This window comes from Diceros bicornis, chromosome 34 (genome assembly GCF_020826845.1).
Source record: "Diceros bicornis minor isolate mBicDic1 chromosome 34, mDicBic1.mat.cur, whole genome shotgun sequence".
NCBI classification, from domain to species: Eukaryota; Metazoa; Chordata; class Mammalia; order Perissodactyla; family Rhinocerotidae; genus Diceros; species Diceros bicornis.
The window spans coordinates 22,162,482-22,179,698 of NC_080773.1; the positions used below are offsets into that span (position 1 = coordinate 22,162,482).

General features: G+C 54.0%; 1 protein-coding gene across 1 annotated transcript; it reads left to right on the top strand.

Annotated features, from left to right (window-relative positions):
• Positions 1 to 7,578: 7,578 nt before the first annotated feature.
• CALM3 (calmodulin 3) lies at positions 7,579 to 16,899 on the top strand. Its single transcript, XM_058529672.1, has 6 exons — positions 7,579 to 7,703; positions 12,036 to 12,066; positions 14,407 to 14,550; positions 14,686 to 14,792; positions 15,010 to 15,145; positions 15,266 to 16,899. The coding sequence occupies exons 1-6, from the start codon at positions 7,701 to 7,703 to the stop codon at positions 15,292 to 15,294; spliced, it is 450 nt and encodes a 149-aa protein (XP_058385655.1). The 5' UTR covers positions 7,579 to 7,700; the 3' UTR covers positions 15,295 to 16,899.
• The last annotated feature ends 318 nt before the right edge of the window (positions 16,900 to 17,217 follow it).

Below are 17,217 nucleotides of genomic sequence, written 5' to 3' on the forward strand. Positions count from 1 at the left end.
GCACAAGGGTTGGAGGGATGCACTTATATGGTGACTGACAAACAATAATGTACAACAAAAATTTCACAGAAAAAAAATGTCAAAAAAAATAGTCCTAGAGAACAAACAGATATACTATGAGAACAAACTTCAATAGGAGGCTGGATTCAAGATCACTTATAAAAAGTCATAACTTTAATACACACCAGGCCCCTAGAAAATGTTGTGGAAAATTGGATCCCATTCACATTGTCAACAAAAACTTTAAAATATCTAGGAAGAAACCCACCCAAAATTAATGAGTCATATGAGGAAATTTAGAATGAGGAGTGCCAATTCTTCCCAAATTAATCCTTAAAGTTAGGACCATCATAATAAAAATATCTATAAAATATCAGGTTGGCAATATCGGCCTCCCTTGCAGCTAGGAGTGGCCATGAACAGTATTTAGGTCAATGGGATGTGAGCAGAAGTGATACTTGTGATGTCTGGGCCATCGCCTGTGGCGGAGAATATCTGGTGTTCATTAAATCTTGTTTCCTGTTCTTCGTGGGCAAACAGCTAGATGCGTTTCCCAGCCTCTCTTGCAGTTGGGTCTGCCCATGGGGCTGGGTTCTGGCCAATGAAATGCAATAAAAATTACGCGAGCTACATGCAGGGCAAGTCACCCTCATGATCCTTCATGTTCTCTCGTCCTCCAAATTCTGGCTGGACAGAGGATCCAGAAGAGAATGCTGAGTGTGCAAGGGATAGCAGAGCCATAAAAGAAAAGGATCCTGGGTCCCTGGAGGCGTCTCCCCAAAAGGAAATGCCACAATTAGACATTGTGTGAGTGAAGTATGTATACTTTCATTGTGTTAAGCCGCTGAGACTTGGGAACTTATTTGTTACAGCAGCTCCTGTCACTTACCCTAACTACTGTATCTTCTTAGCGACAACAGTAAATGCCCTTCTTTCCCTATTTTCACCTTCCTGCTCACTGGGAAGTGACAACAGCTGTAGCAGCCACTTGGCTGAAGACATGGAAGCCACATGTGGAGGATGGCAGGGCCCCCCAGCCCTGGAGGACCTCACGCAGCAATGCTGGAGTTGGATCAGCAGCAGGAGATGAATTTTGGGGGAGAAAAGTGAGGTTTTATGAAGCCACTTTGGGAAAAAAAAAAACTTTGAGGGAAGAATAGAAACGAGTAAAGAAGGGAATTAAGAATGTTTTCTCACATGGTGGACAACCTAACTCTCCTCTTTTTTCTCAGGAATTTTCTAAGAAAAATCTAGACTTTTCCACGTGGCAGACCTTTTCCCTAACAAATACCCTTCTCTCTTGCTAACCCAACCCCAGTTTTGTCCAGATACCAGGTAACAATGTCCTCAAGGAAGGTGGGCCTTGCCCCAAAAGGTGAACCCTGATTGGTCTAAACCTTGTTCCTGTTTGCTAGGGATTGGTGTAAGGGTGATCATGTGACCCATTTGGGGCCAATAAAAGTTGAAGAGGTTTTGGGGAAACGTTTATTCTCTCTGATAAAAAAAAATGGAAGAGCCCTACTCCTTTCCATCCTGACTTGGGTTATTGTCTTGGGAAGTGATACTTGGAGCTGTGGCAGGCACCTTGCAACTGTAAAGCAGTGAGCCTGAAGACAGCAAATATCCAGGATATCAGCGCAGAAGACGAAAGAGTCTGGAGGGCCGGCCCGTGGCTTAGCGGTTAAGTGCGCGTGCTCCGCTACTGGCGGCCCAGGTTCGGGTCCTGGGTGCGCACCCACGCACCGCTTCTCCGGCCTTGCGTCCCACATACGGCGACTAGAAGGATGTGCAACTATGACATACAACTATCTACTGGGGCTTTGGGGGAAAAAAAGGAGGAGGATTGGCAATAGATGTTGGCTCAGAGCCAGTCTTCCTCAGCAAAAAGAGGAGGATTAGCATGGATGTTAGCTCAGGGCTGATCTTCCTCACAAAAATAAATAAATAAATAAATGCTGTTTAAAAAAAAAGATAATTCAAAAAAAAAAAAGGAAAAAATACTCCACACGACAACCATATTCTTTCCAAGTGTCCGCAGAATAGTCATCAATATATACCATACAGTGGCTCATAAAACAAGTCTCAATAAATTTCAAAGGACTGAAGAATATGTTCTCTGATCATAATGGAATTAAATTAGAAATCAATAGCAGGATAGATGGGAAAACTCCAAATATTTGGAAATTAAGCACACTTATAAATAATCTAGAGATCAAAGAAAAAATCACAAGAGATATTAGAAAATATTTTGAACGCAATAGAAAAAAATGCAACATAGCAAAATTTAAGGGATGCAGCTAAAGCAATGCTTAGAGGGAAATGTATAGCTTTAAATGCTTATCTTAGACAAAAACCTACCATTGATTGGAAGTACAATGTAGTAGTTACGAGTATGAAATCTAAAACCAATCTGTCTGGTGCATGCTCTAACACTTCCTAGCTGTATGACCTTAGGCAAGAACTTAACTTCTCTGTGCCTCAGTTTCTTCATCTTTGGAGTGGAGATGATAACAGTACCTGCCTCATAGGGTGAATATGAGAATTAAGTGAATTTATATATTTAGAACAGTGCTGACAACAGGAATATAATACAAGCCACATGTGTAATATTGTCTTCTAGTAGCCACTTTAAAAAGGTGAAACAAACAGACATTTTTCCAAAGAAGATATACAGATGGCCAACAGGCACATTAAAAGATGTTCAGCATTACTAATCATCAGGGAAATGCAAATCAAAACTACACTAAGATATCACCTTACACCCGTGAGAATGGCTATAATCATCAAGATAAAAAATAACAGATGTTGGAGAGGATGTGGAGAAAAGGGAACTCTCATACGCTGCTGGTGGGAATGCAAACTGATGCAGCCACTATGGAAAACACTACAGAAATTTCTCAAAAAATTAAAAATAGAAATACCATTTGACCCAGCTATCACACTACTGGGTACTTATCCAAAAAGCTTGAAATCAACAATTCAGAGAGACTTACGCACCCCTATGTTCATTGCAGCGTTATTCACTATAGCCAAGAAGTGGAAGCAACCCAAGTGCCCATCGACTGATGAGTGGATAAAGAAGATGTGGCATATATATACAATGGAATACTACTCAGCCATAAAAAAAGACAAAATTGTCCCATTTGCAACAACATGGATGGACCTTGAGGGTATTATGTTAAGCAAAATAAGCCAGACAGAGAAAGACAAACACATACGATTTCACTCATATGTGGAAGATAAATTAACACACAGGCAGAGAGAACAGTTTAGTGGTTACCAGGGGGAAGGGGTTGCAGAGTGGGCACAAGTGGTGAAGGGGCGCATTTATATGGTGACTGACAAATAATAATGTACAACTGAAATTTCACAATGTTGTAAACTATTATGACCTCAGTAAAAAAAAAGTGAAACAAAACACATGAAAGTCACTTTAATAATATATTTTATCTAACCCAATATGTCCAAAATACCATATTTCCAATATGCAGCACTAGCCCCATTTCAGGGGATCAATGGCTATGTGCGGCTAGTGGCTACCAACAGAGCTCTAAAGTGCTAGAACAGTCCTGGGCACGTTGGAAATGCTTTATGGGTTTGTTAAGTAAATATCAAGAAAGATAAAAATTATTTCTGCAAATCAAGAAGATAAAAGGGCGTGGCTCCTGTGCATATACGTTCACAAGAGTTCTGTCTAGGGCAGTATTTTTCAAACTGTGAGTTGCAACCCATTAGAGGTTGGTGGAATCAGGAGATCAGAGCGAGCATCATTTATGAAACATGAAATGAAATAGAAAGAAAATCGAGTGCCTTGCACCCAGTAAGACTAAGTTCTGCTTCTGAAATTTTTGTAAGAATACACATATGTGGCTGGGTTATGATGTAAAACGTAGTTCTTATTGTGAACATCATTCCAGAGTTTGAAAACGACCGATCAAGGATATATTTAAGAGTAGAATTGCTAGGTCTTAGCAAATGTACATGGTCAAGTTGCCTATAGAGATTGTCAAATGGCTCTCTGTGATCATGACCATGGTATGGCCACCAAATTCTGTTACCTGTTTCTTCTTCCGGGTCAGGTGGAGAAATACTCTTCTCCATCCCCTAGCAGTGAGGTGGGACCACGTGGCTGGTCTGGTCAATGAAAAGTAAGAAGTGACATGTGTCACTTCCAGAGTAGGGCAACGAAAATTTCCTGGGAGATTCTCCAATCTCTCTCTTCCCCCGCTGTGGCAACATAGAGAGCTTCAGAGAGATGAGAGAGCCTGGGTCACTAAGTCACGATATGGAGGACACTGTCCTACAGAGGGACCGAGACACACAGTGGACTTTGTGTGAGTGACAAATAAACTTGAATTGTGTAAACTGAGATTTCTGTAGTTGTGACTACACTATAACCTAGTCTATCCTAAATGATACACTCACTAAAATGATTGCATCAACACATACTCCCACCAGCATTGTAGGAGAATTCCATCTCCTCGTATTTATTTATTCATTCAAAAAATATTTATTGAGCACCTTCTATGTTCCTGGCTCTGTTTTAGGCACCAGAGATACAACAGCGAACAAAACAGATAGGAAGGTGAGAGGTCATGGAGCTTATATTCCAGTGAGAGAATCAAACTCCCACTGGAATGGTTGAGCAAAATAAAGCTGAAGACAAAAAAACGCATGCTATAAGATTCCATTTCTATAAAACTCTAGAACAGGCAAAACTAATCTCTAATGACAGAAGCCTGAACAGTGGTTGCTTGAGGTGGACAGGAATTGACTGGAAAGGGCCTCAGGGAGCTAACTTCTGGGATCACGCAAATGTTCTATAGCTTGTCTTGGGTGGTGTTTACAAGGGTGTATATAATTGTCAGACTCGTGGAACTGAATACTTAAGATCTGTGGCATTTTATCGAATGTAAATTATGCCACACATGCAAAAAAAAAAAAATGGGTCCCGCAGCTGGCTCTGAACCAGTCAGAGGTGTGGAAGTAGGACATGCCGATTGGTTTATGCCTGAACCACACATCCCCTCACTAAACTAGGCACCAGAGTCAGTTTCCACTAAAACAAAGGCGGTAACCAAAAAGAGGGCAAGTATATGGAGATGCAGGGCAAGTATACGTTTGGCTGCTATAACAAAGTGATCCAAAATAACAGGGGCTTAAGCAACATAGAAGTTTATTCTTAAATAAAAGTTTGGCACTGTGGACTGAAAAATGAGCTCTGCCCAAGGAAATCATAAAGGTCCCAAGTGAGCACGTTCACCATCGGTCTCTCATCTAATGCCCGTGATGGCTGTTCCGCCAGCAAGAAAGAGGAGACGGAGGGCTTGTCTCCTCCCTTTACAAACATACCCCTAAGTTGCATATGTCATTTCTGCTCACATCCTTTTTGGCAAGAATTAAATCAAATAACCACCCCCAACTGCAAGGAAGGTTGGGAAATGTAGTTTTTATTCAGAGTGGTAATGTGCCCAGCTAAAATTCTATTACTCTGGAAGATAGGGAGAATGGATCATGGAAAACAAATACAGTCTCTGCCATTGGTAGTGTAATGGTGCTGAGGAGTGTGGGGTTTTCAGTCAAATTGCTTGGGTTCAAATCCTGACTCTACCTCGTACTGTGTGACCACGGGCAAGCTACTTCACTTCTCCGTTCTTGGTCAAGCCTTCCTACTCCATGGTCTCATCCAATTCCTTAGGCAATAAAACAGTTTCATCAGGCGGAAAATGGAAGTACAAACCTACAGGGAGGTTGTGAGAATTAAATCAGCTAATGCATGCAAAGTGCTTGGAACAGTACCTGGAACAGAGTAAGTGCTCAAAAGCATTAGCAGTAGTATATTTATTATTTCATAGCCCTAAGTAATTCAGAAGTTAAGATCTGCCTGGTAGAAATTGCGAATCAAACAAAGAGAAGGGGCAGAGAGCACGAGCCTGCCTTCATTTTCCTTATTTGTTTGGCAAATGTTGACAGGGTCCTTGGCCTTCTCTGTTCCAGGGCCAGTGCTGATGACCAAGACCGAGTTTAGCCCAGCTCATATCCATCAGGAATTCTTTGGTTGCAAGTGACAGAAATTCAACTCAAACCAGCTTGGGGTAAAAGGGAAATTTTAATGGCTCATGTAATCAAAATTCTGGCCTAATGGGATGCAGCTGGCCCCTAGGGTACTGGAAGCAGGGAAGTGAGGTCCAACAGGACTCTCTCACTCCATCTCTTCTTTGCTTCTCCCTCATGTCAGTTTTATTCTCGCCCTCCTCTAGACACTTTCTTTCCCGAGGTGGAGGGGGTGAGGGGATGGCAAAATGGCCATGGACAGTTCTGGAACTATTCCTTCACAGCCTCACCACCCAAAAGGAAAAGACTTCTTGCCCCTCAAGCTCCAGATCCAAAAACCCAGGGAAGGACTCTCATTGGCTCAGGCTACATTCTGCTCCAGGTGGACCATAATGATTGGCCCAGCTTGACTCACCTGCTCATCCCTCAGCCAATCACAGGGAGGGGGGAGGGACACTTAAGCAAATGCAGCTCTTATTCTAAACAGGAGCTTTTCTGAGCTCCAGTAAACAAATTGTCTCGGCTAACCTTCGCGTTAATTCCTTTTCCTCCTATGGCTGAAACCTTGGAACAAGGAGAGCAAGAGTCAGGTGGTCTAGGAGATGACAGGATAATGGTTGGGAAGTAAGGTCTTCCCAGCCCAGCCAAGCACAGGTCCCCTGCATACAGCAGGCACCCAATTCATGCTTATTAAATGAATGACTGAATGAATGTCCTGTTCCCAGAGGCTGTCCTGGGACGGCCCCAATTTCATGGACCCAGAGCCGATCAGGAGCAAAGCAGAGATAGGGAGTCCCGTACACCTCTGGAATGTCTCACGGCGCAGACACCTGCCCGGACCAGCAGAACCTTGAAGACCCCGCCCCCTCGTAGGCCCAGTTGGGGCGGGGCTTGCAGGCCCCAGCATTTTGGATTGCACCATCTTCCATCTGTTAGAGGGGAGAGCCGAGCAAGTCTTTCTGCCTCTCCTGCCATCCCTTTTACCACTCTCTGGCCACAAAGACGATGCTTTTGCCTCTCGGCTTCCCCCTTCGCCTCGTTACACCCCGCAGCTCCGCGCAGCCACACATTGCAGGCTGCCCCCCCGCCACAACGCAGTGGCTCGCCCCAGTTTGACGCATTGCAGGGCAGGCCGGACCAATCAACGCCACGCTCTCATTTCCGCCCGGGCCCGGGCCCAATAGCGGCGCGGCTCACACAAGGACGCGTCACGCGCCGCCGAGCGGTGCCCCTCCGCCGGGGAGGAAAGTGCGGCGGGAGCAGGGGGCGGGACGCGGCGACGGAATGTAGTCCCGCGGCGGGGGCGCGCGCGCGCGCGCGGCCGGCGGCGAACGCGGGACCTGCGCGGGGTGGGAGCGAGAGATCGCGGGCGCGGCGGCGCGGCGAGGGGCGCGGAGGGATCCGGGGGAGCCGCAGTGCGGCGGCGCGCGGGCCGGGCGGGGCGGGGCCGGGCGAGGCGGGGCGCGCGCGGCGGCCGTTGGGGGACCGTTGGGGCGGGCGGCGGCGGCGGCGGCGGCGGCGGCGGCGGCGCGCGCTGCGGGCAGTGAGTGTGGAGGCGCGGACGCGCGGCGGAGCTTGAGCTGCTGCAGCTGCTGCCGCCGCCGGAGGAACCTCATCCCCGCGCTCCGGACACCCCGGGCCTCGCCATGGTGAGTGAGGCTGGGGGGCGGCCGAGCCTGGGGGCTCCGGGGCGGGACCCCTGAGACGGCGAGTGGACCCGGGGTGGGGGCGATCGGGCCCCGGCCAGCGCCTCTGGACCCCTCGCTGCCCCCCTGTCGGGGGCATCCGAACCCAGAGCGGGACGTTTGGATCCCACAAGGGGGTTTGGGGGCTTCCGGAAGCGACTTTTAGCACCAGATAGGGTGTTTAGACCCCAAAATGGGCACCTGAGCCCTCAAAGCATGAGTTTGAACCCGGGATGGAGCATCTGGACTTGCAAAGGGGGCGTTTGGACCCCAAAAGGGCTTTCGGACCCAGGATGGGGCATTTGGTCTCTGGGGTGGGCTGTTTGCACCCCAGGGGCGCGGGACGAGAAACCTGGGCTGAGGAAGGGGGTGATTCGGACCCTGATGGAGCCTTGGGGTCCTGAGAGGATGCAGGGAAGGGGGATCGGAGGGCGGCCGGGGGCTGGGGAGCTCCCCGAGAGGGGGCCGTGGGTAGCTGGGCCTGCGTGGGGACGGGTGCTCCTGGGGGCCAGAGGAGAAGAGCAGGGATGGGGGTCACTTCCGCAGATCAGACCCTTGAGGGTGGAGAGGGTCTTCTCGAACGACCAGCATTGCAGAGGAAGGAGGAGGGTGAGGTGGAAGCTTCAGGGAGGACCAGCCTGGGGTGGGTGGCAGCGGAGAGTAGAAGATGCTCTTGAAGCCTGTGGGGACTGAAAAGGATTGGGGTCAGGCAGGTGGTTCAAAGGGGGTGGCGAGACTGGTGCTTGCCAGTGGTGGGGGAACAGGGGGCCTCAGGGTGGGTTTGGGGGGCAGCCGGGAAAGGTTCTGAGGTTACTGGTGGGTTAAGGCTGTTGAACTAGGAAGGGAGGTTGGATTATTTTGGGGGGTCAGGAGGAGTGTTGTGTTTGGGTCCATGAGAAGGTGAGGGGTGGGAGAGGACTTTGGCTTGGGTGGGGGGAGGTGAGGTGGAAGGAGACAGGCGAGGTGGGCCTAGGGTTGGAGTGGATGTGGGTGGCTTTCTGGAAGTCTCCAGGGAAAAGCCGGGACAAAGACTGTTCAGGCTGGATGGGGAGTGGGCTGCAGAGGCCAGAGGGAGTGGCTATACGGTCCCCCTTCCCCGGGAAGAATGGGGCTGGGCTGCAGGCACCGGGCAGTGGGAGCAGGTGGGCGGAGTTGTTCAGGCCCCTATTGCGCACTGAAGCCGCATGAAATGGGGGTGGGGGATCAAAGTTTGGCGTGCATCAAATGAGCCAGCTTTTGGAGCCCAGACCCTCACCCCTCGCTGCCCCTTTCAGACCAGGAGAGCTGCTTTTTCCAAACGGGAGTGCTGGTTTCCTCATCTCCAGCTTCGCTCACTGTTCTGCATCCCCTCACTTGTGCCAGATGACAGTGCAGTACAGTGTGGCGTCGGTGACAATCGGACGCCTGTCCCTGTGGCCTCAGGGTGGGGGCTGCAGAGTTTGACCAGAGAGGACCTCCGGAGGGACCCCTTCATTGGCCCGAGGGCCACTTGTTCCATTCAGGGCCCTCACTGAGCGCTTCTGTTAATTCCCACAGCCGGGCCTTTGACAGAAAACCAGCAGACTCGTTCTTTCCTCCTCCCTGCCACCCACAACACCCACAGCCCCGCCAGGCTCAGCCTCGGAACCGTGCGCAGCCGTCCTCCCTGGCAAGGCTGGGGAGAACAGGCAGCCGCTGCCGTGTATCAGATCTCATACTTGCTGACACAGACCTGATGGCTCTGCTTGCGGCCACCCCATTTTCCCCCAGCAGAACCTTGCTGCAGGGGCCCCGGAGCACTGGCAGGGGCCCGGAGGCCGCCCGCCTCCCAAATAGGCCTTAGTTGATCTTTCCATATGTAAGCTGCAAGCTACGGGTGGGACAAGTCACTGGTAAGTGGCCTTGGACTTTGGCCTGAGCTCTGTGGCTCCTCCTCGGCCCTGGTGAGGGGCCCTGGGCTTGGTTTCTGATCTCATCTGACACTGCTGTCTGGCATCAGCTGGGGGTTGGGGCAAGGCCGAGAAATTATACCCTCTTCCCTCCCCCACCCCAAGATTTGTTTTTTTCTTATCCAGCCCTTTGCTGGAGCCCTAGACGAGGCAAAAGGAAGCAGGAGACCAACTGGGTTATTTTGGAGACAGTTTTTGGTGAAAGCTTAAAATCTTCAGATCTGGAAAGGGAAGAAGTCCCAAGAAGGGGTCCCCAGCGATGGTTGCGTCTCAGGTGGTCAGGTTTCTGGGCGGCAGCCGTGCTGTGAGATGGATAGCTGGGAGCTGGGACCTTGCCTTCACCGAGCAGGGGAGGGGGGTCTCCTAACAGGGAGAGAGAGTCTGACAGGCCCTGCAGGCAGAGCCACGCCTATTTGCAGCAGCCCCGGAACAGAGTGTGGCGGAGCCTTGTCTGCGCCCTCCAGCTTGTTGGTGGCGCGTAGCAGAGCCCCTGCTGGGCATTCTGCAACCTGGCCCAGCCTCAGTCTCTGATGGGGCTGCCTGACGGTGGGGACTGTTGGGCTTCTGCAGAGTGGTGCCGTCCGGGTGGCAGGTCCCTGACTGGTCTAGCCCTTTCCATCTAGGCCAGGGGAGAGGATGAAAGCAGGTGCAACAACAGCCCTCCTCCCAGGCTGCTTGCCTCTCCTCCGGTCCTCCTCTGCCCCCTCCCCCCCACGTTGCCTGGCTTTGGTAACCAGAAGCCCGTCCCCTCTTCTCGCTTTCCCTGAGCAGCCTCCTCGGGTATCAGGACCTGGGGGATCCACCCAGGCTTCTTTGGCCACAGGAGCCAAGGGCGGCAGGGGAGTGAGGGGCTCCTGGGCCCGGGGCCACCAGGTTGTCATTTAGGGGCCCAGCAGTCTGTTTTGAAGGCAGTGCAGATGTGTTTCCATTTGGCCTCCTCACCTTCCCTTCAGACTTTGGACTTTTCCAGAACGTGCACGTGTAGTGTTTTTCCTTCTTCCCCCTCTGTTAGCCATCTCCCCTGTGTCACCATCACTTGAATTCCCCTCCCATTCTGCCTATTTGGGCCTTTACCTCAAGTTCTCCTTCCCTTAGATTTAAAAAAAAGAAAAAGAAAAAAGGACATTTTAGTCCAGTTCTAATGCGAGCAGTTCTTAATATTTGGGACGGGGTGGGGGTGGGGGCCTGTTGCCAGCTTCCAGTGGAAGCTGTTCAACCGCTAGGCAGAATAATGCAAATACACCCAAGAGTTTGCATCACTTTGGGGGGGCTCTCCGACTAGCTAGAACCCTGCTGTGGACTTGGGGCCCCTGTCCCCTAATTGTGAAAGGAAGTAAAGGAGGGGCAGCAGGCCTCTGGACCCGCAATGTCTGGGACGGTGGTGCCTTCCTGCTGGCATTCCCGAAAACCAGGGGAAATTCGTCTTTTTGTTGCCTAAAGCTAAATGTTCGGATTCAATACCCACCCCCCCAGGTCCTCCTCCAGCAGATCCCTAAACCTGGCAGATTCCCAGCGCGCCCGTGCAGGAGAAGCTGGTGTTGCCTCTCCTCCACCCCACCCCCAAACCCCGCATGCAGCAAGGGCTGCCAGCCACGACTGGCCAGTCCGCAGAGTGGCTAGGGCTGGAAAGGGTTAAAAACCGCAGTGCCGCTGGGGAGGCTGGCTTCAGTCCTCCAACCTGGGCCATCACTGCTGCTGCCCGCTCTAGTTCCCTCCTGCCCAAAAGAAACAGGACAGAGTGACCCGACCAGGGTTCTGTCCGGCACTCAGAGCAACGCAGAGCCACCAGTTCAAATTTTGGCCAGTTGGGTCCACCGTGCTTGGACCCAGCGCCTCCAAAGAGGTGACACAGAAACCAGCAAAGAGCCCTGGACATCTTCCCTCTGCCCTGCCCGAGGACTGGCCTGTTACAGTATGGAGCCTTCTAGAGCTGCTTGATTAGGCCTCTAGGGCAACTGCTCCCTTCACTCAGCCTCCCGGGCTCCCAGCAGCAGGGCTGACACCGAGACGGAACCGTGCTGTGCCAGAGCAGCTGGTTCGGGCCGGAGCGCCGTTTCTCCCTGCCCACTGTGGCTCCAGGCACCAGAATGAGACTGGAGACCCTGGGGTCTGGGCAGCCTCCTCGGGCCCTGCATCAGGCAGGCCTGGGTTTCCAGCCCACCTAAGTCTCCAGCTTCCCAAAGCACCAGACTTGATCCCAGGCCCTGGCTCTGCCTCACACGCTGCCTCTGGCACGCACCGCCCTTGCCCAGGTGCATGGAGTGCCATGTGGAACCAGCCTCACCAGAGGGGGCTGGGCCGAGCAAGGAGGAGGGCTCCATGGTGGCCGGCTAGCCCAGTGACTAACTTTCTCCTTCTGCTTTTCCAGGCTGACCAGCTCACAGAGGAGCAGATCGCAGGTGAGCCTGCCTACCCCACCCCCCTCCTCCTGCCTCGGGAGGGCCTCTGCGTCCCCAGCGAAGTCTTACTCCCTCTGGCCGGGAGTGACATCTGACAGATAAACTTGTGTGTCCCCTACATCGCCCAACACCATGCCTGTGCTCAGAACGTTGGTAACTGTGTATAAGAGCACACCAGTGCCCCAGGACCCCCAAACCCCAGGTCCTGAGGCGGACTGTCACCAGCTGGCAAGGGCTGTGTTCCCCTCCTGGCCCTGGGTCCTCCGAGGCCCTTTTAATCCGTGGCTGCAGGGTGAAGCCGGCTGTCTGTCTCAGCTGCTGCCAGTTAGGCTCAGAAGGTGAGCTCCCTGCCTCCCCGTGGGGCTGCAGAGCTCCTGCCCCACTTTAGAGCTGCCCAGGAGATGGCTCGTCACTCCCGCCTCTGCGTCCCCTGTGCTCTGTGCTCCGTCTGCGCGCGCCTGCCCTGGCTTTCTCCTCTGCCAGACGAGCGGCTCCCCCAGCTCTTTGCAGAGCAGCTCCCCTCATCTTTCGGGTCTCAGCTCACGTGTCACCTGGGAGAGGCCTTCTCTGACTCCCTCCCAAACAGACACCCTTGCTCTGCTCTCCATCAGGTCACCCTGTTCATTTCCTCTGTAGCCTCTCCCACTATCTGAAATTATTTTGTGCTATCTTTACCCGCTGTGTCTCCTGTCCCTAGATGTGAGTTCCTGGAGTTGGGGCTTGGGTTTTGGTGGTCCCCACTTTGTCTTCAGTGCTTAGAACATGGTAGATGCTTCCTAAATTTGTGTTGGCTAACTAAATGCACATAGGAACCATCACATATCTCCCCGTAAGCTACAAGAAATCCTGGGTCCCATCAGATTCATTTTTATAGCCCCCCAAAGCCCAGAAAGGTCACAGCTGTAGGACCTATTGTGTGACTGATTGGGCGCCCGTGTCCCCATCTCCCCAGGCTGTGGGCTGCCTGAGGACAGAGAGCAGCTCCCACTGTATCTGCAAAGCCACAGGCAAGCACACAGTAGACAGGACGAAGGATGCGGAGAATGGGCCCCTGGGCCCCAGCAGCTACCCATCCCCAGCTCTGCTGTCAGGTCCGCTGGGCTGTGTGACAAGGACTAAATGCCTGGCTGCTGAAGTGGGAGGAGGCAGGAGTTTTGCAGAGAAGGCTTTGCCTTCTCTCCTTTCCTCCCCTCCCCCCCCAACACACAGTCACACTTGCAGCTTCTTAACTTTGGTCCCAGGTGGCTCTGGAGACCCGCCGGGGCAAGCCAGAGAACACCCTGTTGTTCAGTGGTCATGAGCTCGGGGTGCCCACATGCCCTGCTCCCTTCCCCCCCCAAACAACAAGGCCTCAGCACAGGGAGGTGCCAGCATCCCCAAGGGGACTCTTACTAACTCCCCAGGGCCCAGAGGCTCGGGGCACAGCTTGTCAGCTGTGTGTGGCTCCCACTGCACCTGCCACCCACACCCCAACTCCCTGCCCTTGGGTGACACAAACACACACTCCACTCTCCCCCCGTCCCCATTAGCAAACTGTCCACTACCTCGCCCCAGCCCACACCCCCTGGGAATAGGCTGCCAGGCATCTGTTCTCGGAGGGTTTGGGGGTAGGGAGCACCAGGTGCAAAAATGGGCCCAGTGGGAGGGCAGGAGCCACGTGCTTTCTCCCCACTCCTGACGCGGCCCCAGCTGTGGCCTGCCCACTCAGCACCACTAGCTCCTCATCCTCCTGGCTTGGCAGCCGTCCCCTCTCCTTCCATCCCCCCGGCCGCCCCACGCACCGTCCGTCAGCCGCGCTCTGCTGCCGACCACCCCCACGCTCCACGCACAGCCGCTCGCTCGGCTCTTCTGGAAGCCGGTAGCACGAGCTCGGGGAACTGGGCTGGCTGTGCCAGTCGGAAGGCACTCAGTGGCAACCGAAGGCGTTCTGCAGCCTCCCGTTCCCTACACTTCCCGGCCACTTGACCTTGGCCGGCATCCTTCAGATGGAAAGTTCTCTTGGCCCTCTTCCACTCCATGACATTGGTCCTCGTGCTTTGAGAGAGAAGCCGAAGCCAGGGATCAAAAAGAAGTGTAGAATTATCTGACAGCTCTCAGCCCATTTTTGCCCTCTGTGCTCACTGGGGGTAGGCTGGCTGCACGGGTGGCTTTACCTGGCACAGAGCAGGGGCTCATGAGTGTTGACTGAGGAGGAAGGAGGTCTGCCCTGAGCACGGAGGCGGGGGCTTGGACTGGAGGTGAAGTCTTGCTCTGGTTTCTCTAGGTGCACTGAGGCCCGCATCCCGGGTCAGGACTTCCTTGCGGTCCTTGACCTCTGCCTCCCTTGCTTTCTTCCCCCAGAGTTCAAGGAGGCCTTCTCCCTCTTCGACAAGGATGGAGATGGCACCATCACCACGAAGGAGTTGGGGACAGTGATGAGATCCCTAGGACAAAACCCTACAGAAGCGGAGCTGCAGGACATGATCAATGAGGTGGACGCAGATGGTGAGCCCCACCCCCGCTCACCCCGGGGAGCCCTCCTCGGGGCAATGATGGACCAGGCTCTCCTCCCCCAGGGCTCTGGGGTGGTCTCCCGGGGCCCAGGCCGGGAGCACTCCCAACTCCCTCCCCGCTCTCCAGGGAACGGGACCATTGACTTCCCGGAGTTCTTGACCATGATGGCCCGGAAGATGAAGGACACGGACAGTGAGGAGGAGATCCGAGAGGCCTTCCGTGTCTTTGACAAAGTAAGCAGTCCTTTCCCGGGGGCTCGCGGACTCTGGCAGAGACAGAGACGGCGGGGGGTGGGGGGGCCTGGGTCCCAGTGCCAGCCTGCTCCGCAACCTGAGGAAGCCCCCTTCCCCTGCTGAGCGGGGGTGACCAACAGCCCCAGCCTTGCCACCCTTGGCCCGCTGTCCCCGGGTGAACGCCTCCAGCTCAGAGCCTTTGTCCCCCGGCACCCAGGACGGCAACGGCTACATCAGCGCCGCAGAGCTGCGTCACGTGATGACGAACCTAGGGGAGAAGCTGACCGACGAGGAAGTGGACGAGATGATCAGAGAGGCTGACATCGATGGCGACGGCCAGGTCAATTATGAAGGTGAGGCGATGCCGGGCTCGTCGCCGGAGCCAGCCCCCGGGTCCCTCGTGCCGGGGAGGGCCGCTCGCCGCTCGGCCCTGCCCACCCGCTGACCTCCTGCCTCTCTGTTTCGCTTCACAGAATTTGTCCAGATGATGACCGCGAAGTGAAGGCCCCCGGGCAGCTGGCGATGCCCGTTCTCTCCATCTCTCTCTTCTCGCGCGCGCACTGTCTCTCTTCTGACTCCCCTGCGTCCCCCGGTTCTAGCAATTACCACCGGATTGACTGAGAATCTGATAAAGCAACAAAAGATGTGTCCTAAGCTGCATGACTGCTCTTTCTCCTTCCTCCCCGAGTCCCCTCCCGCGCCCCTCATCTCCTCCTTCCGCCCTCCCCCCTCCCATCCGCATCTTCCAAGGCCTGATGCATTCATAAGACGAGCCCCCGTCCCCTGCCCGGGAGCCTCTGCCCTCCTCCCCCAGCCCGGGTGGCTCTCCTCCGTCTCGGTTTGTTTCCTTTCGTCTGCCATCTTATGCTGGGTGCTGGGGTGGCTGCCAGCCCCGGCCCGGGACTTGCTAGGGAGGGGCCGAGGCCCTCACCCGGCCAGAAGAGCATGCCTTTCGTGTTGCATGCAACCAACCCTGTGACCCCGTGTGCAAATCCCAGCAGTCTTGGGGGGCAGGGGTGCCAAGAGAGGCATTCCAGAAGCACCGAGGGGGATTGAGGAGTCGTGGTGTTGACTGGATGTGGCCCAGGACGGGATCGAGGGGCACGGGAGTCTTGGAAGCTGGCATTCTTGTACCGCTTGAGGAGGCCAACGCTAAGGGACGGCCAGAGTGGACCCCCCTGGATCCCGTGGCTGCTCTTCTGAAACCATCGGATTGGCTTCCTGAGGGTGGGCTGGCAGGGGCGGGGCTGCCCAGTGGCCACTCTGCAAATTGTCTGTGCCCACGTTCCTGAAGCATCTTTGCGAGCTGGTCTGTGAATACCTGGTGCTAACATCCCGTGCCACCCCCTCACGACGCACCTGCCCACCCACATTGAGATCCCCTCGGGGGGACGGATGTGGGGACGGTTGCTTTGTCATGTCTTGGTTGTCCTTTTGTTTTTCCTTTATGCCCCTTCAAACTTGCATTTTGTCCAAAACCACGCCGGGCTAGTTGAAGGGTGGGGAGAGGGAAGATGCGCCCCACCACGCTCTCGAGAGGACACACCTGCAATAAAACAACCCTGTCGGCTAGCTGCCCTGAGGGCCGGCAGCCGGCCTCTCCCGCTTCTCTGTGGCGACTTGGCTGGCTTCCACCATCTGTGCTGTCTCTGCCCGCCTCTCCCTGCCTCTCCCCTCGCCCACCTGCCTGCCCCCACACCCCCGCGCGGAGAGCATGATCCGCGGCCTTGCTTCTGACTTTCGCCTCTGGGACAAGTAAGTCAACGTGGGCAGTTCGGTCGTCTGGATTTTTTTCCTTTTTCTGTTCATTTCATCTGCCCCACCCCCCGCCAACCCAAGTTGATCGAGTGGCTTCTCCTGGGACCTGGCCAGCTTTGAGAGTCTCTCCTCATCACCCTCTGGCACCCAGCCTCTGAGGGAGGGGCGTAGTGGGAGACCCCGCCAAGAGCTGAGGGTAAGGGCAGGTAGGCGTGAGGCTGTGGACGTTTTCGGAGTGTTTCGGTTTTGGTTTTGTTTTGTTTTTTAAACCGGGCAATATTGTGTTCAGTTCAAGCTGTGAAGAAAAATATATATCAATGTTTTCCAATAAAATACAGTGACTACCTGACTGGGGGCTTCCCCTCTCGTCTCGGTTTCTGGGCCTGCTCCCTGCGTGGGTCCCGCAGCCCTGCCCTGGAAGAGCCTGTCTGTGCTTGCTCGAGAGACTTGTCCTCGTCGCTGCAGCCAGGTGGGGGCTCTGGGCCAGAGTTCCCATCCCACCCAGATTTCGTGGTTGATGAAGGCGGGATGGGTCTTGGCAGCAGCTCGGAGGATGCACACAGGGGCGAGAGAGACCACCCCCACCCTTGGAGGGCTTGTATCGGTCACACAGGTGACGGTAAGAAGAGAACTGAGAAGGCCCAAGGCAGGTCCATGATGCCACGAG